This window comes from Saccostrea cucullata, unplaced genomic scaffold (assembly GCF_032062105.1).
Source record: "Saccostrea cucullata isolate Sc308-1 unplaced genomic scaffold, CSIRO_AGI_Scuc_v1 ctg1239, whole genome shotgun sequence".
In the NCBI taxonomy this organism is placed as follows: Eukaryota; Metazoa; Mollusca; class Bivalvia; order Ostreida; family Ostreidae; genus Saccostrea; species Saccostrea cuccullata.
In genome coordinates this window covers 195,001-217,789 of record NW_026923555.1, presented here as the reverse complement: position 1 = coordinate 217,789, position 22,789 = coordinate 195,001, and the positions used below count along the sequence as shown (strand labels likewise).

General features: G+C 32.3%; 2 protein-coding genes and 1 long non-coding RNA gene across 3 annotated transcripts in view; 1 reads left to right on the top strand and 2 right to left on the bottom strand.

Moving 5' to 3' along the window:
* Positions 1 to 12,007: 12,007 nt before the first annotated feature.
* On the top strand, positions 12,008 to 14,678 carry LOC134264308 (uncharacterized). Its single transcript, XR_009991490.1, has 4 exons — positions 12,008 to 12,490; positions 12,684 to 12,766; positions 13,345 to 14,002; positions 14,361 to 14,678. It is a non-coding gene; the product is annotated as an uncharacterized LOC134264308 (long non-coding RNA).
* Positions 14,679 to 15,495: 817 nt separating this feature from the next.
* Positions 15,496 to 17,497, bottom strand: LOC134264307 (uncharacterized). The gene is made up of 5 exons (XM_062746607.1): positions 17,427 to 17,497; positions 16,877 to 17,123; positions 16,412 to 16,528; positions 16,155 to 16,242; positions 15,496 to 16,066 (listed from the first exon to the last, which is right to left on the bottom strand). Exons 1-5 carry the CDS (start codon positions 17,484 to 17,486, stop codon positions 16,006 to 16,008), a joined length of 573 nt encoding a protein of 190 aa, XP_062602591.1. The 5' UTR covers positions 17,487 to 17,497; the 3' UTR covers positions 15,496 to 16,005.
* Positions 17,498 to 20,393: 2,896 nt separating this feature from the next.
* Positions 20,394 to 22,789, bottom strand: part of LOC134264312 (uncharacterized) — a 2,935-nt gene continuing 539 nt past the window's right edge. Inside the window, exons 2-4 of the mRNA XM_062746610.1 lie at positions 22,088 to 22,155; positions 21,824 to 21,958; positions 20,394 to 21,674 (exon numbers count right to left, since the gene is read on the bottom strand). Of these exons, the coding sequence (XP_062602594.1) occupies positions 21,040 to 21,674; positions 21,824 to 21,958; positions 22,088 to 22,155 (838 nt within the window). The 3' untranslated portion in view covers positions 20,394 to 21,039. The remainder of the gene's footprint in view (positions 21,675 to 21,823; positions 21,959 to 22,087; positions 22,156 to 22,789) is intronic.

The window sequence follows — 22,789 nt, the reverse complement described above, 5'->3', positions numbered from 1 at the left end:
TTAGGAAGTGGTCACTCTAGACATCTTTCAAGAACAACTTAATTAGAATTTGGGACAGGGCGGATTTTTGCGCATACCGTACTTTCTTCTTTATTATGGTATAACTTTAATGCAGTATTAAAAGCGTATGTCAGGAACTTTTAAAAGGCGAAGGCAATAGCTTTCTGTGCTTGTACACATAACTTGTACTTACACGGAAAGTTCCATTAAATTCATTTTAATGAACATTGCCTAATAAACATGTGTTCAAAAACCTCAAGACGAGGTACACATTTATATTGCAAAATCGGTTTTTGGAAATAAGGAATAAGGAATTTAACCTTATGATCAATTAAAAACAAAACAATATATATCGTTACTTACTTCAGCCACATGCATTACAGTTAAAAGGATGATGATTGAAAAAAAGTTAATTTCTGTCATTTTCCTCTTCATTCGAATGGACGTTGATTCCATGGTACCTTTTAAGTGAGTTCACTCAGCCAAGAATTCAAAAAAGTGAAATAAGTTGAATTATGGTTGCAAAATAAACAGAGGCAGACTACACAACGGTAAACTGGTGACTTGTACAGTCTCACCGCCATCTGGAAATTTTCGTCCCAAACACAGATAATTTCTGTGTGTAAAAATAGAACTAAAATTCTCTTTGAAACAGCCGTATTACATACTGGTTGTTATTTACATATAGACACCGGTAAACTTAATTCTTATCATATGCTTGCAAATTAAGGCGTATTGCCCAACGGAGCATATATTGTTTTATAAATACATCTAAGGAATAACATTGTTGCATTGAATGAAATGTTTTAGCGTTCTAAGAACACTAACTCTTATTTCCCCGCAGTTCATTTTTAGACGCTCCGGTGAGATAGGACTAACTTAAAGGTATGTCACTCCTCTGCTTTTTTTTTAAGACAAATTGAGTCAGAACCTCTAATTTGATATCTATTAATTGCAATTCAATTTTTATACCAAATTAAAAAAAAAATTATTAATCAGATATTCAATGAAAAAAGAAAATAATAAATGGCCCACAAAATCATAAAGAAGGAAGATTTATAAAGGAGTATTTCCTTGCAGGTTGTGGTCTCTAGAAGAAAATTCTTCAAATCTATACATTTATTAAATTTAATACATGTATCTTGGAACTCAAGACCCACATAATACTTATGTTTACTAAGAGAATATTTTCGGTTATTATATGCTAGAATTATACAATCTAGGTCTCATTTTAAAAACAATTTTACAAATTCGTTCAGTTAGCAGGCTTTGCCAATAAATGGAGATACATCAGAGAAGTCAAAATAAACTAAAATTAACATTTTTTTCCCTGAAAATTGCATATTTTAACCAGTAAACATACATATAAAAACTCACACCAATAAATAACCCCCCCCCCCCCTTCCCCGAATTTTTTCTTTAATTTTAAACTACAAAATATCTGCAACGATAAGCATTGAAATTATAGAAAATGATTTTTATTTTTCATTTTCGTTGCCTATTTATATTTTTAAATTTTTAGTTAACCCTAATATGACATTTCTAGTGCAAAAAATCCCAAAAAAATTTCTGTGCACTATGTACATGATTTGTTGAATGATTTATATTATATTATATGAGCGTTCACTCCTTGATCGGGAGATAGTGTGTTGAAATCACGACCACGACTGAGATGAAGTGAAAAAGGTAACAACTTTTTCTTTGGCAAGCGTTCGACAATAGTGGGTCTTCTGGATGAGACGTTTAAATCCCCCTGTCACGGTATACCTTGACACGATAAAAACGCACACTTTTCATCAACCCTGAGTTCCGAATAATGGTCTAAATTCGAAACCCTTCATCGATATATTATGACGTCTCTTTATGAGCAAAAATTTATAAAACGGGTAGCTATTAAATCCATTGCTTATGATTTAATTTTCATTCATTTAATGTAAGAAAAAAAGATGATTGTTCTAACAAAATGACTTCAATTTGTACAAAATTTGAATGTAACGTCAGGTGGATTGATACGTTTTTGACATAAGTCATTGTGACGTAGGCAACCTATTTTATACGATATAAAATATTTTTTTATCCAATTAATTACATCGTTACAACCAAAATTAAATGAAATTGATTTAAAGGTATTTTAAAATTCTTTATTTTTTTATATCATGTTACATTTACCTACATTGTTTTTTTTATCTTAAAGGAAGTTAATAGTTTTTCAAAGAATGTTTTACTTTTGATCGAAATTCAATAATTATTCCACAGATTGCTAATTATATTAGTTTTCATTAAAGTTTAATTGTGACCTTGTGACTTCTTTGTTTACCTTGTTATTTACTGTGTATGTACGTAAAAACAGTTACACACCAAATTGGATTTCACCAAAAGCAATGGCATTGTAAAGCAGCTATGATATATTGCATTATTTCCTCTTCTCCAATCAATTTACCCACCATAATATATTTAAACAGTGAATATCAATAAGCTGTTTTAATAAAACATTAAACTGGGTTTATTTGGAATGAAAGTAAGTCTAGCTTACACACAAAAAATGCAATAGACGAAAATAGAAAGAAATATCAAGAATAGGAGATGAAAGGTAATAAAATTATACGTAGAAATCAAACAAACTAGAACATATAGCAAAGGAATCTCAAAATCATCACAGAACACAAAGAAGAAATATCAGATATAAGCAAAATAAAATCTTAAAATTTGACATTTGAATTACTTCAAACAGTTAAAAAATATGTTACTAAACAATTTAAATTCAAATTGCTATGCTCTGTGGTTTTGTTTATTTAAAATTAATTCTAATATTTAGACACTCAGATGTGACAATTGTTTAGGAGAAATCTCAGATCGTCATTTTGGTGAATCAATGTTAATAAAACTTTTTCTCTTCACGTTTAAAGGTTCATTAATTCTCATGTACAACGATGAAGTTTTCCTCTCCGTGGTTTGCGGCTTGTTTCCTTTTTCTGTCACACCCGTTGTGTAGCAAGTGTCGTAATTCATGCTAGGTACGGCGATACTGTATCGATTTCATGGTAATGAATAACCGTGGCCGAGTTATCTTTCTTCCATTTTCTGAACTGACTATATTTCTGGCAACCTAAGTATAATGCAACAGTAAATACTATAGCAACAAAGAACGCAAAATTTTACTGTCTGCAATGACAGTTAATGTGCCTCCGTCTTCTTCTTTTGTCATCTGTAATTTGATCGTGTTTCTTAGAAAAAAATGCGAATGATAGCTTTCATCCCTTGGATAATTATACTCAGGTGTTGGTCGTTTTTATTAAATGTCACATTTAAGCTTTTGTTGGTGTTTCTTATAAGTCTACTTCTACTCTCTACTTTCCTTGATGTAGGAAAAATGGAGTTAATTTCATTTGGTTTGTAAAAACTCTGTCATCCTCTAAAGTAGCTAGTAAAACGTAAGTGTACTGAAAACTTCTTTTACATGTAAAATATAGAGCACATGATTAAAATTAAAGTTATCCCAAAATGCATATATACGTGCAGACGCGGATTCAGAATTTTATTTTAGCTGGAGTCCACCCCCATTTTTTAATTTGGTTCTTCTGCAATTGATATAAAAAGCCTAGTTTTCATATACACCCTATCTTTTTGCTTTATAAGGACAAGTGATTGAAACAAATAAACATGTTTTAATGAGTAAGATGAATAGGTTTCCTGCTTAGTTTTTGGTTTTTTTATTAAAATTTTCACTTTAATGGGATTAAAAGTGAAACACGATAATTGTATAGATTAATGAAAGTGGTTTAAATGAGGCAGAATGTTTCTATGTTAATCATAGAAAGTTTACAATTTCCTAAATATATTCTAGAAATGTATTATATGAACTATTTTCAATTAAATGAGGCCAAAAATTATCAACCCAGGCATCCATTTTTTGTTTGTATCATCTGTCCTCAAATACTCTTCCCTAATTTTTCAGCCAAAACTCAGATATTTTAAATACAGTTGAGTTATTTTTAGGTAAATCTCCTTCAAATCCAAACTATCAAAATATTATCTTTCTTTTGTAGGCTTCAGAAAAAAAATAAAGCAAGAGAGTTTATTGATCCGTAAAGACGACAGTAAAGGGTAAGGACATGGATGAAATAGCCATAAAATATTACTAGGGTGGTGACAGTATATGTATAGAATAAAGGAGTGTAAGATTGTTGAAAGATTACTGCTTGAAAGTGAAGAAATACACACCGAACAATGAAAATTGCACAATACATGTATTTGCATTACAGGATGGTCAAAGACTAGAATAAACAGCTGTACAACCATACCGCTGCAGCATATAAATTACTTTACTTTGACAGAGAATTGTTTATCACTCGTTTTATAATTTTACCTGTAGCTATATTTTAAGTTTTTGAATTTAGCAAAATTTGTTGTCACTTTAAGGTTGTAAGAACGATGTACTTGATAAACTCTTTTGAAAAAAACTGCAAATAAATATCAATGCACACATTGAACATTCTGTGTCTCTGGTGACTTCTCTTTTAAATTAACATTCCAGGCTATTTTTGCATCTGAATAAAGAGGTTCTTTTATCGAACATGTTGAAATCTACTTTTAACAGAAGCTAGATTCCACATGATATTGGATTATTGATTATATGTTGATTAACGCCTATTTGAGAATTTTTACACCTAGAGAAATATCATCATCTATTGGCAAGGTGTTTCCATTTAAGATATATACTGGGCACTGGGACAGTTTAGCTTTGTGGATCTTTCACTGCACGAAAAACCACCTTTTGTATATCCAAAAGGTAAACAAAAGGCCACATTTCATTCACCTTTTTACACCTTTCATGCTCCTTTAATTTTTCTATGAAAGGTACAAAAGATCAAATTTTGATCAGCTTTTGGATACAAAAAAGATATCCAAAATGGCCCACTTTTATACACCTTTTTTGCATTAAAATACAATATTTTATCCATCTTTTTGAGAAAAATGTTTTCTTTTTTCACCTTTTCATATTACAAAATTTGATCTTTTCTGTAACTTTTTTATTAAAAATATCTTCTTTTTTATACCTTTCAGATTTTGATAGATCTACTTTTATAGACCTTTTCAAACTAAAAGCTCATCTTTTGCAACTTTTGCAGATCTTTTGATTTAACAAAATTTCAACTTTTATGCAGCTATTTTATGTCAACAAAACCTGTTTAACCCCTAAAGCTCCACTTTAACATGGTGTTCAAAGCTTTTAAATATCTTTTCCCATGTAAAAATAAAACAGCTTTTAAATATCTTTTCCCATGTAAAAATAAAACAAACATTCGGGCAACATTTTTCATCAGTTTAATGGTATAAAAAAAAGTACTGTGATCCATCAGCTTGATTAAGGACACACATAAATTTAAGTATCATATATTAAATAATCTCATTTTAAATTTTCATACAAATAAACAGAGAAAACAGAGAAACAAAATAATGATAAAAAAAAACAATAAAGCATTGAACTATCAAGTGTGGGACTTTGATGGAATATCATAACTAAAATTAGTACGCTGATGCCTTTGTCCTAATCAGATTTATAAATTAATGATGTTGTTATAGAAGGCATTTTATTGGGTTACATATACTGCCTAAAAATCAAGCAAATTTCAATAATCCAGACTGCATGTATAAAAAGGTGATTTCTCCCTATAAAATTCATTCAGTTGTATTAATTGTCTTCATAAACTTTAACGTTTGTTTCATACTGTCAGTGTTACAATAATAATGATATTATTTTAAAAATATATATAATTACACTTGTTTTGAACTAAAGCGGACATTGCAAATTCATGGATATATCAAAGATTTCTTAAATCCCCAACTGTATAAATTTTAGGAATTCCTTATACGGATACAACAAATTATGCATATAGCGAAATAAATTTACAGCAACTGTTGTCCTATTGACTTTGTTATAACCAAGTTTTACTGTATAATTATTTACATATAATCATCTGTAATTAAACAAATAAATAAAGATCTAGTTAATTTAACCAAATTAAAAAATGGATCAAGATTTTGTGAAAAATTATTTAAATTGGGAAAAAATAAAAAAAAAAAAGAAAGAAATTTTTTTTTACATTATAGTAAATTTTCAGTTTAAAAATGTACATTTAGAAAATAAATGATGTGTATACATACATGTAAGGTTTCTTTAACAGCGGAATAATGTAAAAGAGTACTGTAGTAGATGTAGTCATGTATTAGGATGGATTTTTCATTCAAAAATGCCAACAGAAATAAACAGAATGATATGCTTTTCTTATTTTTTAATTTTCTTATTTTCTAATTTAATCTTTTTTTAGCATCCACAAAACAAATATTCCTCTGGAATAGTAGGGGGCTCCTTTACATGACTACTTCCAACGTTTGCTCTTCACGGAGCAGGTCTCAAGATATACATTGTCCAAGGTACTCTTGACCTTGACAAAGGTGTCACTCTGCCAAGATGGGGGATGAGTAACAAACCCCTCCTCACACTCCTCGTCACTGGACGTGTATTCCACCTTCAATATTTAAAATATTTGCTCTGCTCGGTTTGCCAACCCTTGTTTTTCAGATGTTCTAGAGCCCGAGTCCTGGGCTTTGCTTTCTGAGAAAGATAATAAATATGAATTAAAAGCTAGCAAGAGAACAGCAATCTTGAGTACCGCCATGTATATATGAATTAAATTATGTTACATATGCAGTACTAATTCAGAGACAATACATATGTATACACATGTAAACACAATACACTTATCTGTAGTTAGAAACAATTTTGAATGATTATTGTCATTTAAGAAAAAAGAATATGTGCTGAATAAATCATTTTATTTTTAAAGAATCATGTTTAAATGGTATTATTACCTCCTTCTTCCTCTCATACAGGACTCTCTTCTGCTTCTGATCTTGCAGCTTGTTCTTCTTTGATAAAACATCTGTTTTTTGGACAGGAAATATCTTTGTAGACCACCTTGATAACAGAAAATAATTATTCCTTAATACATGTAAAAAAAAATAAATCATGTAAATATAATTAAAAACACAGCTACATACATATGTTAGCAAAACACACATGTAAATTGTTCTTCCATTTAAACTTACATTGAATTATCCTCTACCCGTTCACTTGGGGGCACATGATTTTTTTCCTCCCTGGAAACCTCTCCTTCGTGCTCTTTATATTAATTCTCCAGGACTTTGATCCTCCCCGGGATTTCATTTTGTTGCTTGAGATAAGTGTGTCAAGAACACTTCTTAATGCTAAAATGAATAATTCAAAACATTTTGTCAACCAATTTTGGATGATGACATATTACACTTTTAACTTCATATTAAAATCTGAATTTAACTTAATGAGATGCACTGTGATATATTGTGAAAGAATGTCAAAAAACCTTATGTCAGTACTTTATAGTGATAAAAAATACCAACTATTTACACAGTCCCTGACATTGCTTATTTTTCCTATGTAAAAAAAAACATATATACCTATTAATACAGATCTGGTGTTGATTTTTTTTTATGTAGGAAAAATGTTACTGTCATTTAGCTAGGCACCTATGTCTATTTATAAGGATACAATTAAAATATAAGTAAAAGTTTAAATTTTCATTTGTATTGACTATATAAATATATATTGCTAGATAAAACCAATATTTATTTTTTTCTGGAAGTATATGGCCTACCTGTTTTTAATTAACATGATACATACAGTTATATGAATTCCTATTATAGTACCAAAGTGACATAAAAATATAGAAATATCAGATAAAATAGCGTTTGACATAAAATTTAAATAAATTCTGTATATTTTCTGAAAATTTCTGCTAATGCAGAATTTTTTCTGCCCCTTGAATGATTGTAACTTATGTGCGCACTCCATACGTTATAAATAACACTTTTGTATAAAGTGCTTGGACAAGTCAGTCGAAGAATACAATCTGATGGATAGTAGTGATATCATGTGGTTCTGTGTGCCATGCCGAGAAAAAGTGGAGAAAAATATCATTGTGGACAGAGAAATTGAGGAGAGATGTAAAGACATGATGAAGATGTTCGACAGTAGAATTAAGTATTTGGAGGACGAGATAGAGAAGAAATGCAGTGAAGAACAAGTGAGGGATATAGTTTCTGAGGCAATACAGAAATCAACAGAATCAAATCAAGCCGATACAGAGGACGAGACTGCGAGTGAATCTGGAAAACACACCGTGCCAGTATCAGCAGTACTGAGTGAAATTAATGAGAGGAAAAACAGAGAATGTAACATGATCATTTATGGGATAGAGGAAAGTGACTCAGACAATAAGGAAGTACGTCGTTCCTATGACAGAGACCATGTGAAAGAAATTGCTAATGTCTGTGAAGTGAACATCGCAGAGGAAAGCATGATAAAGTTAGTGAGACTTGGTAAATTTAATAAAGATAAGAAACGCCGTCCATTGCTCGTTACCTTCTCAACCCCAGAAAAAAAAGTGGAGTTCTTTAAACGAGGTGGAAAGTTGCGGGAAAACATTGAATACAGTGAAGTACGACTGGCAAATGATTTAACACGCACAGAGAGGGAAAATGAAAAGAAACTGTATATGAAAGCCAAGGAACTGAATAAAAATGGTTCGGGGGAATTCAATTACCGTGTGCGCGGTCCACCTTGGGCAAGGAAAGTGGTAAAACTCAGGGTAAAAGATCTAGAATAGAAGATACAAAGAGGAATGTAAATAATGTACATAATTTTAAAGTGATAAACAAACTTTCGTTCTTTTACACCAATGCAGACCAATTTAGAAATAAGTTCAATGAGTTCCAGGTCAGGATAAGGGACACAAAGCCATTGATAATAGGAATAACAGAAGTGAAGGCAAAAAATGCAACATGTGCACCTAATCCAGCTGAATATACGATGGATTGGACGAAGGAATACAGGATGTTCTATGTAAATATTGAAAGCAGCATAGGTAGAGGACTACTTTTATATGTACATGATTCTCTTTATGCAGAGGAGGCAAAACTTTCAGCGTCCTTCGAGGAGCAGCTATTTGTGAAAATAAAGATAAACAGCACAGAATATTTCCTAGCCGGCCTCATTTATCGGTCACCGTCAGACAACACCGAAGAAAAAAATGAATGTTTAAGAAACCTGATAACTGAAGCCTCAAGAATGAAGTGCAAACACTATCTCATTATGGGAGATTTCAACTTTCCTAACATAGACTGGGATTTACTGTGTACAAAAAGTGAAAACTCTGCTGAGCAGAAATTCATAGATTGTCTGCAGGACAACTTCATGTTCCAAACCATCACAAAACCAACAAGGTGGAGAGGAACGAACATTCCAACCATTTTGGATCTTGTGATCACAAAGGATGAAAATGCTGTGGAGGAAATGGAATACCAGAGCCCATTAGGAAAGAGCGACCACTGTGTTATCTGCTTTAATTATGTTTGCAGTGCAATACTGAAAAGCGGACCAAAAAAGAGGAGGACTTACAGGAAAGCTAACTTTGCGGGTATGAAGAAGGAAATTAGCGAAACAGATTGGGAAAGCATTCTGGAGTCACAGAGCACAGTAAACGAGATGTGGCGTCAATTCCGACAAAAAATTGAGGACATAGAAGATAAATATGTGCCAGTAGTCACCATCAGACCAAGCAGAAAAACGAAAATGCCCTTGGACAAAGAAACTGTCACCTTGATCAAAGAAAAAAACGCACTGAGCAGAAAATATGTGGCTACCAAGGATCCAAATATAAGGAAAAAGTACAATAGGACTAGGAACAAAGTGGCAAAGTTTGTGAGGAAAGCAAGGAAGTCATTCGAAAAGAGTATAGCACAAGAGGCAAAAACTAACCCAAAAAAGATATGGCAGTATATTAACTCAAAAAGTAAAACGAGACAAGGAATCGGGGAACTGTGTGTAGACCCTAAAAATCCAAAGTCTAATAAAACAGAAGTGGACGAAGAGAAAGCAAACATTTTAGCAGACTTTTTTAGTGGCGTTTTTACACAAGAACCTGAGGAAGCCATACCCGAACTGGACAAACGCCCTATCAAGAAGGAGTGGACAGAATTAAGAATATTGGAGGAAGGAATTGTCAAAGCACTGAACCTGTTAAAGCCAGATAAGTCACCAGGATTAGACAATATGCATCCAAGGCTATTGAGGGAATTAAGAGTGGAATTAGCAGAACCCCTAGCAAGGATCTTTAGGAAATCGATAGATGATAGAAAAGTCCCAGAAGAATGGAAAACAGCACGTATTAGTGCGATCTTTAAAAAAGGAAACAAGGCGATAGCAGGAAACTACAGACCAGTGAGCTTAACGTCAGTGGTGTGTAAAGTTATGGAGAGACTAGTTAGGGACCACATAATAGAGCATTTTGTAAGCAACAACCTCTTTACAACTAAACAATATGGCTTTATCAGTGGTAGATCAACTTCACTACAACTGTTAAGGGTATTAGAGGAATGGACAGAGGCTTTGGACAGTGGACATGATGTTGACTGTATCTACATGGACTATCAAAAGGCCTTTGATACTGTCCCACATAACAGACTGCTTAAGAAACTGGAAGCATATGGAATAGGGAAAGAACTTGTAGACTGGATAAGGAACTACCTAAGTGGAAGGAAACAACAAGTATCCATAAACGGGGCAACATCAAAATGGCATAGCGTAACTTCCGGCATTCCGCAGGGGTCAGTAATTGGGCCGATAATGTTCGTTATATTTATCAACGATCTCCCTGATATCGTGAGCTCTACTGTGTACCTTTTTGCCGACGACACGAAAATCTTCAACATAGTTAAGGGTAGGGAAGATAAAATGACACTTCAAAGAGATCTTGAGAAACTAACAGAATGGAGTAACACCTGGCTCCTAAAGTTCCATCCAGATAAATGTAAACACATGCACATTGGAAAGAAAGACCCAGACCAAGACTTTGAGTATGAGCTGTTAGGACGCACTCTGGAGAAGGTACAAGAGGAAAAAGACATAGGAGTCATCATAGATGAACAACTCAGCTTTGACAGACACATAAGCGAGAAGGTGAAAAAGGCAAACTCTATTTTTGCAATGTTAAGGCGAACGTTTCAACATCTGGATGAAGAAACTTTCATTCCTCTTTATAAGACACTTGTCAGGACACACTTAGACTATGCGAGTTCGGTCTGGTTCCCTTTCAAATCAAGACACATAGAGATGATTGAAGGAGTGCAGAGAAGAGCTACCAAGCAGATTCCAGGATTGGCAAAATTAAGCTATGAAGAAAGGTTGAAGAAACTAAAACTACCAACGCTGAAGTACAGGCGCCACCGAGGAGATATGATTGAAGTGTACAAAATAACAAGTGGAAAGTATGACCCATTAGCAGCAGACTTTATCAAGTTAAGGAGAGACCACGTTATGAGGGAACAAGGAAGAGGGAATTCCAAGAAGCTATTGGTACAGAGACCGAGACTCAATATAAGAAAATTCAGCTTCAGTGTTAGAACTGTCAGTCTATGGAATAGCTTACCAGAGGACGTTGTTAGTGCTAAAACTCTGAATACTTTCAAGAATAGACTAGACAACTTCTGGAAGGACCAGGATGTGCTCTATAACTACAAAGTAGACTTTAAAACCGATTACACCGGTAGTCACCCACGTAGCTACAAAGCAAGTTTGGAGTCCGACGAAGAGGACCTTGACAGGACCTGTGTTGGAAAAATACCATAAGTAACCATAAGTAAGTAAGTAATAAATGAGTGCCACAGAGTGGGGGTTAAAGGAATGTCGGATCACATTGATTTACTTGCATTTACTCTCTCCACGCACACGTGTGTCGTTTTTTCAGTGTTGACTGTGTTTTCCTTTTTTCCCCTAATGGTGTTGAGAAACTTGGCGTTTATGCACTTCATGGTCGGGCATCATGGTGTTACCGTAGCTACAGCGTCCTAAAAACGAAAGTAGATAAAATCAGAAATATTCGGAACTCATCGCACTGCATCTTCCGCATTCCACATTGTTTTCGGACTTTTCGCATTTTGGAAAACAAAAGGTGAAGTTATTTTAGAAAAAGGTGAAACAGTTCGAAGACCATTTTAATTATTAGCTAATAAGTTAGAGATGATTCCCTCTGATCATTTGTTTTGAACATATACGATTTCGAAACTATTCAGCTAACATTCAACTCGAGAATCCTCTATCACTGTGTATCAGCTGTCTGCACAACTTCGATACATCATTGCGCCATGGTTCATTGTAAAAACAAAATACAGACGTTTCTAGGCCCAGTGAATCATATATTTGTGAGCGAAGTAAATGTTCTACAGCTGTATATTTTAGAAAAATAAAACATTTATAATGTGAAGACGTTCAACAGTCCAAATTACCTGACACTCTCGTGCACCATTTTCCTCCTCCGAAGATTCAAAGATGGGTGGCGGATATGAAAACCGGCGCCTTTTTGGTTTGGATACGTACTCCTGTCCCTGTTTTGAGGTAAAGGGTTTTTCAGATTGTTTGTTTTCACTTTTAGATCCATCATCACTATAAATTCAATGCTATCAGAATCGAAACATTGACTCATTCTGATGTTGATTATATCTTGTCCATGACAAAACATTCAAACGATTGGAAATCCCGCGCGGCAAAATAAACCGGAAATTTAATTAGGCATCTATGCATCTTGCAGGAACTCCTGAAACCCCATCCCAAGGTATGACATCACCCATCCCATGTGCTTTGCAAGTGGAAAATTTGGGTCAGGAAACAAAGGTAATCTAAGATTTTGATTTAGCATGAAAGCTTAGTGTAATTTTTTTTAAAAAGTTATTTTTCTAGACTTAAATTTAAAATCTAAAACAATTTTAACCTGGATCAAAATATAAATAATCTGATTGATTTTGTATCGCTTTTGTACATGCAATGCATGTATGCGTGCATCCATTTTGAAGCTTCAAGGCAGCAGAAAAGACAGAAAAAGTCCTTAGCAAGGGAATAACAAAAAGATGTATATGATTTATTATAGGGTCATTGCATATTTCTGTTATTGTATGTCTATTTGTTAGAATATCAGGACTCACAGTGGCTGTAGGTCTTGGGGGTAGGCTAGCTCAGTAAATGGAGCATTTGACAAGTTATACAGGGATCTAAATTGATGATCCAGTAATAAATTTTATATGTTTTCCTTCTACACCTATAAATGCTAAAAAAATGTATTCAGTGACAGAAGTGAGTCATAGACTTTGTTAATTTCAGCTGTACACATACATTGCAATTAGAATACATTGTATTATATCAGCATGTTTATATTTTTGTGAAGTACATAAACATATAAAAAATTATTTTTATAGGTTAATTTGGGCAAACACGGAATTGAAGCAAGGAATACTGCCATAGGAAACGTGATGAAGACAGAGAAAAAAGGAAACAGTTGAGAAAAGCAAGTACAAAAAATCTCATGTCTTTGCACTGCATCATCATGTCTTACAACACTACATTACATTCTTCATCAACTGAACCATGATCACCAAAACCATCAGAAACCACTTCTACTGCAAGGAGTACTTAAAAAAAACAAAAACTTAATATCATTCACATCCAATCCTCTCTATGTCCGCTTCAAGGAATACACCATGCTAAAAAAAGAGTGAATGGTATATATATATATATATATATATAAACAATATTTTCAAATTAAAAGGACTTATCTATGATGTATTACAATAATGTCTTAAATAAAGGGATTTACATGCAGTGATGGAATCCTCATGCCAGTTTGCCATGGAGAGGTGTTTTCAGTTGAAATGATCCTCTAGCCGGGCAGATATGGAGAGGTGACCAAGACACAGATTTTTTTGTTAAACTACATTTACTTAAAGTATCTATGATATATAAATAAAAATGTCTTAAATGTAGGGATTTACATGCAGTGATGGAATCCTCGTGCCAGTTTGCCATGGAGAGGTGTTTTCAGTTGAAATGATCCTCTAGCCGGGCAGATATGGAGAGGTGACCAAAAAAAATATTTGTTAAAATATAACTTTTTATAATGTGAAAACTCATTAATGGCTACTTTGTAAATCAACATCCTCTCGCCAGTTTGCTGTGAAGAGGTGTTTTCAGTTCAAATAATCCTCTAGCTAGGAAGTTTTGGAGAGGTGAATAACAGTATTTAACTAAACATGCTGTCAGAGTTTCTTTAATTTACCTTTATTATATCATATCCATTTATGAACTTGAAGTAGAATCCTAACTCAGTATTAAAATATATTGACTGAAATATTCTTAATTTGTCATGGTTATATAAAAATATTTTGTTTCAAGTCACTATGAGTAATTAAATTCTTATTTCAATTTTGTCTTACAGAAAATGGTATACCCGGTAACACCTTGGAATGCAGATGAAGAGCTTTTGTCGTGACAATCTTTTAAAATTATACCAGCAGAAATTTTTGTCTTGTTTGCATATTTTTTAATGCTAAGATTCATTATGTCTAAAAGAGAAATATGTGTTACATATATTTAACACGATTTAAGCAAAAGCGAGTTGTAAAGTTTAAAGTGCTTTTGTGTCCATTAAGTTTTCTATGTTTTAATGATTACATGATGTAAATATCTTGCAGTATACCTTGATTTTATCTATAAATTTGTCATTTGACAAAAAAGTAAAACAAATTTTTTTTTATTCAATTAAAAAAGTTTATTTATGATACTTTGATATGGAAAGTAATTAATTTTTTTAAATAAGAAAAGATGTACATTTACCTTTTCAGTGAAAAAAGGTGAATGGTGAACTTTTATTATTTCAAAAGATTAAAAAAGATGAACTTTAACAATTGTAAAAGATGGAAAGATGATATATAATCAACTTTTCAGAGCAAAAGGTGAATGATCAACTTTTAATATTACAGAAGATGAAAAAAGATGAAATTTTGTTCACCTTACCAAAATTTAAAGGTGAAAGTCAACCTTTTGATGTGAAAAAGGTGATGAAAGATAAAGGTTCATCTTTTGTAAACATTTTGTAAACTATTAAATATTATAAAAGGTGACTTTTCGTGCAGTGTTTATCGTGCCAATGCTTTTGTTACGGAATCTCGCTTTTTGAGAATTTCCATGAGACCGATTCAAAAGGCGAAGTCTAAATAAGGGTTATTAAGTATATTATGAATTCGAAGAAAAAGAAAGAAGTTGCCCCCTCTCCCCAAAATAGAATTTTTCTCTGCCCAAAAAGATTTGCCGAGTTAGGACAATTTTTTTTTTTGCTTATCATTTTATTTTGGCAGGTAGGTTGAATTTATTTACTCGCTTTTCAAAAACCATGCTACATTACTGTGTATTGGTGCGTTCAGTTCCCTGTTATGTCTCTTAATAGCCAACGGGGAGGTCTTAAGTACTTTTTTTTTTAATTTACTACAGGTGTAACGACGTAGTACGAATAACCTTTAAAAAGTCTTCTTTAAATATCATGCAATTTATTTACACTCAAGAAGCCTATTCATAAAATTTAAAACCTGAATGACATAAATGCAAACATGATCATCATAAAACAAAACCCAAATAACGAGTACTTATTCATTATTGTTGCAGTAAAAACCGTTCAAGATCTCATATATTACACCAACGGTTATTGCATTTCCACTCAAAAAACACAAAATTATATTCCTCTCAATTTAATTGTAAACATACAATGTACCCGTATGTACTATTGACTTCGACTGAATTCATAAAACAAACATTTCTACATATAATACAAAACCACATGTGGTAAATAAATATGGATTGGATTTTAAAACCCCTCGACATGCACGGCTATTCTTACACATAAATGCAACCTCTGTATTGTTCATTCCATTTAATCTGTTTTCAGGGGAATATCATTTTTATGAACACACACCTCTTCCTTTTGACTGTACGCACGGAATTATCTTCAACGTCTTGGTGTAGTGACTGTTGAACCAGCAACATTTAAATTTGTAAAAAAAAAAAAAAATACCCGGCGACCCAGTGACTCAAAAGAGCATTGTCCTTCTTAGTAAACAGACCGTAAAGAGAAATAGACCAATAGCAGTCCTGTAATGAATGTGCAACAGGCATTAAATGACATAGACATATACATTCATAAAAATAGGACATCGAAAAAATTAAAGAGATGCGTTACATCGAGCTTGCTGATGAATGAATTTTGTCTTCCTCTGTTTCAGTCCCTGTTTTCCTGTTTCTTTGTGCCATCTCATAACAGGACGGATCTAATGTGATTAAAAAATGATTCGTTGAAAATTGCATGCATAAATAATTTGGATAAAGAGAGGACCATCTCAAAATACTTACACTTTGTACAAGATTGTAGATAACTGTATATTGCATAGTTGTTCTCTTTAAATAACACGAAAGCTGATAAAAAAATCTAATTCTTACATTTATAAGACTCGGCAGAATTATAGCTTGATGGACATGGTCGTGTATGCTGTTTACAGTCTGCGTCGTAATTATCTTGTATGACCGCTCCATGTATATTAAACTCGGCGCAAAAACCTACAATGTGTTATATCATTCAATACATTATATTGTAAATAAAAAAAAATTGGCATATTAGAGGAATTTTGTATCGATAATGAAAAATGAATAAGTATTCTCAAAAAAAAAAGAAATTTAAGAATAAAAAAAAAAATATTTGTTGCAATGAGTGACTCGATTACATATAAAGTTTATTTTTCAAGCATGCTGTGCATGTTTGTACATTAATCCTACTTATGAATTATAGTGTGAGTTGGGATATTTATGTTGCGATTAACAAATGTTTTAATTAAACATTACCTTCACTAGGGATAAGGGTTAATATATGATCAGATGGGTGTAAGGTTGTCAATCTGATATACGTACCCAGTATTGTACGATTTAATGCACAAACTTCCATTGTTGCGTTTCGATAAGAGTTTATTACACAGTGGTATTGGAAAATGTAATTTTGATTTCTGAATGGGGGTTTCAAAGATTCTGCACAGGACTGAGAAATAGATTCACAGTTTAATCTTTGTGCTGCTCTTGCCCACGACTCCTTATCTTCTGGACATTTCTCAACAAATCGCAAAGTTAATATTGAGATTTCACATTTTCCTAATGCTGTAACCTGTTTAAAAATAATGTAAATTAATGTGTTTGAAAATGCTATTTTAAATGTCAAGGACCGTAAAATTAAATGCAATAATTTCTCAAAACATTGGCCGATAAATGCATTTGTTCGGGCATATCAGATTCTATCAGTTAAACTTCGGTTTTAATTTATTTGTTTGAACACAGGGAAAATTTATTTAAAAAAATGCTTTCTAAAGTGAATTCTCTTTGATGTTTTTTTTAAAGAAACACTGAAGTTTTAGACCCCCTCAAAGTCATGAAAGAAAAATAATTGAAATAAGATAAAACTTTTACTTACTTTTCTTACACACAATGCAGTCATTATTATTGTAATTGAAATGATTATATATTTCATCATTTTCCTGCATATGCCAGAAAATGATTCATCTCAATGTCCCCGTCAACTAAGAGAACAGCAATATATACCGGACAAGACTGATGGCTGAAAATTTTCTTCTGCACAAAAATGTCTAAAAATAGCTTCTAAGTATAGAAGCTGAAAATTTTCATTCTAACTAAGAAGGAATGGGCATTGGACTGAAAAGGGATGTATGTTTTATGCACTGAATTCGTTCAGACAAATTTATATAGGAAATATATATATTGCAAAACTTCATAAATAAATTTCTTGTGTCTCGTTCTAAGAACACAAACTTTAACTTGGTAATCCTTTGTCAACTGACAACTTTGACGAAACAATGCCTTCACTTTGCACAAATGTCGTATTTGTTGAACAACTATGCCCAAAAGGCAACATTTTTAAAGCCATAGATTGGCTTTAAAAATGATTTTCAATAAAAGTTATTTGTTTCACTGTTTCTTAAATGTACCCCAAGCTTATTCTATTGTAACCTTGAATGCGTTACAAATTCGAAACAGTTGTTGACAAAATATTTCTTCCGAAAATTAAAATTGTCAAGTAGTTCGATATTAAAGTCCATCAAACAAAAAAAAAGTACCAATTATGGTTTCCTGCTTTTGTGCACATATTCTTTTTTTTAATAAGACACAAAGAACGTCACACATAACCTAAAACTCTCATTATAAGATAATTACTCATGAATTTGAAAATGAGATATGAGGGGAATTAATTTACTCAGTATTATTTTATAATTCGATTATTTTTCTGACGTGTAGAACAATCTTGAAAACAAATGTAATAGGTAAAAAAGATTTCTTCTTCTACTTTAAAATCAATATTTTAATACCTACCCGTAGCCATACACACAAATGCTCATGTACATAATTATGTAACACTCAAACAAAAATTGGAAAAATAGAGATTATTTCTTTATGTACCCCTCCTGAATGCTGTCACGATCATATCCTTAATTTCAAGAGCAAAAGAAAAATCTGTACTTGTCTGTTATCTATCTTTGATTAAAAAAAAGTCTGTACTTGATATTTTGTTTTCAAAGTTATTGCATATTAGTTATATCAACAACACATTAGAAGTGTGGTTTGTAATTAAGGAATGTTTTTAAGTTTTGTGTGAGTTATTTGTGTGTAAATCACACAGACTTGTCACGTTGGCATTTTTAATGAAGCGCTATAGCGCTTCATGAAAAATATGCCTACGTGCAAGTCTGTGTGATTCTCACACCAATAATTCACACTAAACTTAAAAACATTCCTTATATTTACATTTTACATGTTTGGAAGGAACTAAAATTTACGCAATATTTTGAATTCTTGCTGCCCTATATCGTTGTAATTTACTAACGTCGCTGAAGACTCATTGTGACGTCACGTTAACGCACATTTTTCTGAGTATATTTCTAAGCATGAGTATACACGAAAATGGTTTTCAAATCAGTTTCACACTTGACTTAGTAGAAAAAAAACAGCGAATGTAAATATTCTTAAATGTAATAGGTCACAAAATTCACCCTTTTGGTATAGGGCTCACTGCTTACTACAATCAGGCTAATAGTTTGACTGCTCGATGTCCAGCTTTGAAGAAAAATATTTTTAAAGGTTGCATTAATTTTTGTGGTTTCAGTCTCATCCCGCATAATTCAAGGGAGCAAGGACCATGAAATTCACATATTTTATTTCCATTTACACGCCATAGAAGTTGTATATCCAATTTGTTTGATGTTTGTTCAGTGGTTTCAGAGAAATGCTAACATGTTCAATAGTATATAAGACCGACTAACGACGACAGACGAAAACAGATACATGTAGCAATGGGTTACATGAATTACTCAGACGACCTTAATATATTGCTATGAAATGTAAGGGACAAAGATAGGTAACTGTTGTTTTCTTTAACATTGTTTCTATCACGATCTTATGAAGGATCTTTTCGAAAATAAATTTAACATTTCAACGTAATACAAGGTTTTTTTTCTGCTAGCTGTGATTCAAGGTAATGCCATCTCACTTAGGATTGCTTTTATGATATACTGCCAGGTATGTGCATATACACAAATTGTCTTTCTAGCTTTTTTTCATTGTTAATTACATTAATGTGATTTTTTATAGACAAAGGTCATTAATTTTTTTCTAATTATCACTTGATGTCATTAAAAAAGGAGAAAGAATCTATGAATATCTAACTAATTAGCGAAAAGAAACTTTAAAAAAGATAATAGAGTACTTACAATTTCACCTAATAAAAAAAATAGCCACTTCTACATTTCATTTGAATTTTCTCTGATCTTTTCTATCTTTTGTTTCTACATTCTTCTTCATTCAGGAAATTACATTTGCAAACATTTACACAGTGCAGATTTGTGTGTTTTACTCCACATATCACTAATCTGCGATTCATTGTGTAGATGCAAGTTATAATAATTCGGGAAAAAATCTCTGCAATAACCGGCCCGGTAATAATTTTAAGCAAACAACAACCTATCATTGGACTTGGTAACGTGGGCCCACCAGTAAATGCCTTTCTTCATTTCATTGCCTGACATTGTGTTCGCTTTGTATGTACGAGGGTTGTCCCAAAATTTTGTAGACAGAGCTGATATCTCTTAAAGAAAATAATATATCTTCAACATTTTCTGGGTGGATAAAGCATGTTCTTGGCACATAAATTACGATGTTTTATCATGTTTACTTAAACACAATTCGAGTAATAAGAGCTTAAGTGATAAAAAAAGTACGCAATTTGAAAACAAAATCAAAGTGCGTTAAAATTCGCACAAAATCAACGCAGTTTGAATTTTTTTTTCAAGGTCAAGGTCGTAGGGTCAAGGTTGTTAGTAGCCAATGAAAGGTCTTTCAACAAAGAGTGTAAATTTCCTTGTGTCTACTGTTAAAAAGATATGGACAAAGTAAAAGTTTTAAATTTTCTTTTAAAATTGTTCAAACTCCCAAGGCAAGGTCAAAAGGTCAAATATGGTAGTACCCAAAGAAAGGTCTGTTCACAAGGAATACCCATATGAATTATGAAAGTCATGACTACACTAAATCAAAAGATATGGGCAAGTTTAAAGTTTTTGCGGACAAACAGACAGAGATACAACTAAACAGACTGACAGACAGCTAGACAGACGGACGGACACGGCAAAAACTATATACCCTGAAATTTCGTTTACGGGAGCATAAAAATTGCTAAACAAATACCAAAATACAAGTAAAGAAAGAACGAGTGGAGTTATAAAATATCAAATGTATATTAAAAAACACATTTTTTATCAAGCAAAAATATCTTAATAGAAAAAAATCATATAAGTGTTGGCCTTATAGTAATAAGAAATCGTTACATTTATAAACATGCTTTTGTATGTGTTCACAATTTACATAAATTAATCCATATAAAGAATGAAAAAATTAAACATTTTATGACGTTCACATTATATGTTCAAAATCAACAAAGTAAAAAATAAACAGTTAAAATCTGTAATTTGCCTTTTACAAGCAGATGTACAAATACGTGCATAATAATCTGTTCTTTTTTTTTATTCCGTATTGTGCCCTTCCTGTGTATACGTTTGTTCTAATACAAGCTCACTCGGACGTGCTAATTGTTTTGGTGACGTATCTGACTGTCTTTTCTGTGAATCAATGTTTATTACACTCTTTCTCTCCCTGTTCAAAGGTTCATTCTCATATTCAACAAGGACGTGTTTCAACTCCGCGCCACCTGCTGTGTACAAAGGGTCGTAATCCATGCAAGGCCCAGCGATACTGTCATCGATTTCATGGTAATGAATAACAGTGGCGGCGTTATCTTTCTTGCGTTTTCTGTACTTTCTATATTTACGACAACCACAATACAGTACAACAGTAAATACTAAGACGACAAAGAATGCATTAAATACAAAGATACCTATCAATAATGCACTGCCTGCACCGATAGCTAATGAGTCTGTTTCTTTTTCCACTTTCCTAGGAACTGCCTTTGTGTTTGTCGCAGGAGAATGAGATTTTCCGATCCTCGTATGATATTCATTTGTGTGTCCTTCTATCACTATTTCTCTTATTTTAGCAGTACTTGTATTAACTTTAATATTACTTTCTGCTGTAGGTGGTGTGGACAAATTAAAATTTAAATCATACTGGTTGGTCAGCATTCTGTCATTCTGTAAGGTAGCTATTATTAACAGAAGGAATACTATAAAATTGATTTAACTGACAAGTTTGTATTAAGCGCAAAATTTATTATATTTTACTTTTGAATAAATATAACTTTGAAAAGCAATTGTTATATGATAATTATATTGTTCAGCAAATAGTACTCACTAATGGCGGATTGACAACCGATCAAAGGACTACAAGAGGAAATATCACAGTCACATCGGAACTGGCAACCATCACCAAACATTGGAAATGGACATAGTATCTCACAATCCCTCCCAATATAACCAGTATCACAGGCTTTTCGATATATAATAGTTATTTTAGCTATTGAATTCATGAATGTTCATTATATACAGCGATAAATCAAAGCACTGTTACTGTATAATTGGTATATTTCCAGAAATAAGTGGGGAAAAATGAACTTACGTGTACAAGAACTTCTGTTAATATCAAGCATAAACCCAGCACAGCAACCATGTCCACAACAATCTGACCTGTAAAAAAAATAAAATGTTTTTAAATACGGAAATAATGTCCCTAAATTATCCTTAATTAATCTAGTGGAATTATTTTGTATTAAGAATTAAAATTCTAAAAAATGAACATACCCAAAGCATTGGCCTGAAATCAAATGTACAAGTGAGACAGTCAAGAAATAAATTAAAGAAAAACCCTGTAGTATTTCTCTAAAATCCATTAGTTTCGTTGAATTTGATGAAAGAATCACATTGTTTTGCAAGTAAATTAGAAATGGTGTGTGTATTTAATCAAATAATAATTTTTACAAGGAAATATTTGATAAGCGTTTCCTGAATGTTGTTAAATTACATGAATGATGATCTGGTTTGAAATGAGTTTTTAGTTTTTCAATAAACTAATTCCTGTACAACCACTTTCAAATTTATTTGATGAAAAAAATTCAAGGCTCTTTTAAATTTAACACAAAATAATTAAAAACTTGCAGTAACATAGAAAATCAAATATTTGAAAAAGGAACTACATGATTTTGTCAGCACAAAAATTCCTGTTTTTCAAATAAAATACTTACTACAAGGTAATTTAAGCTCCTTGTTATTTTCACCTTTTTATGATTGCAAAAAATTTTCCCTTTTTTAATTTCGCCCAAAC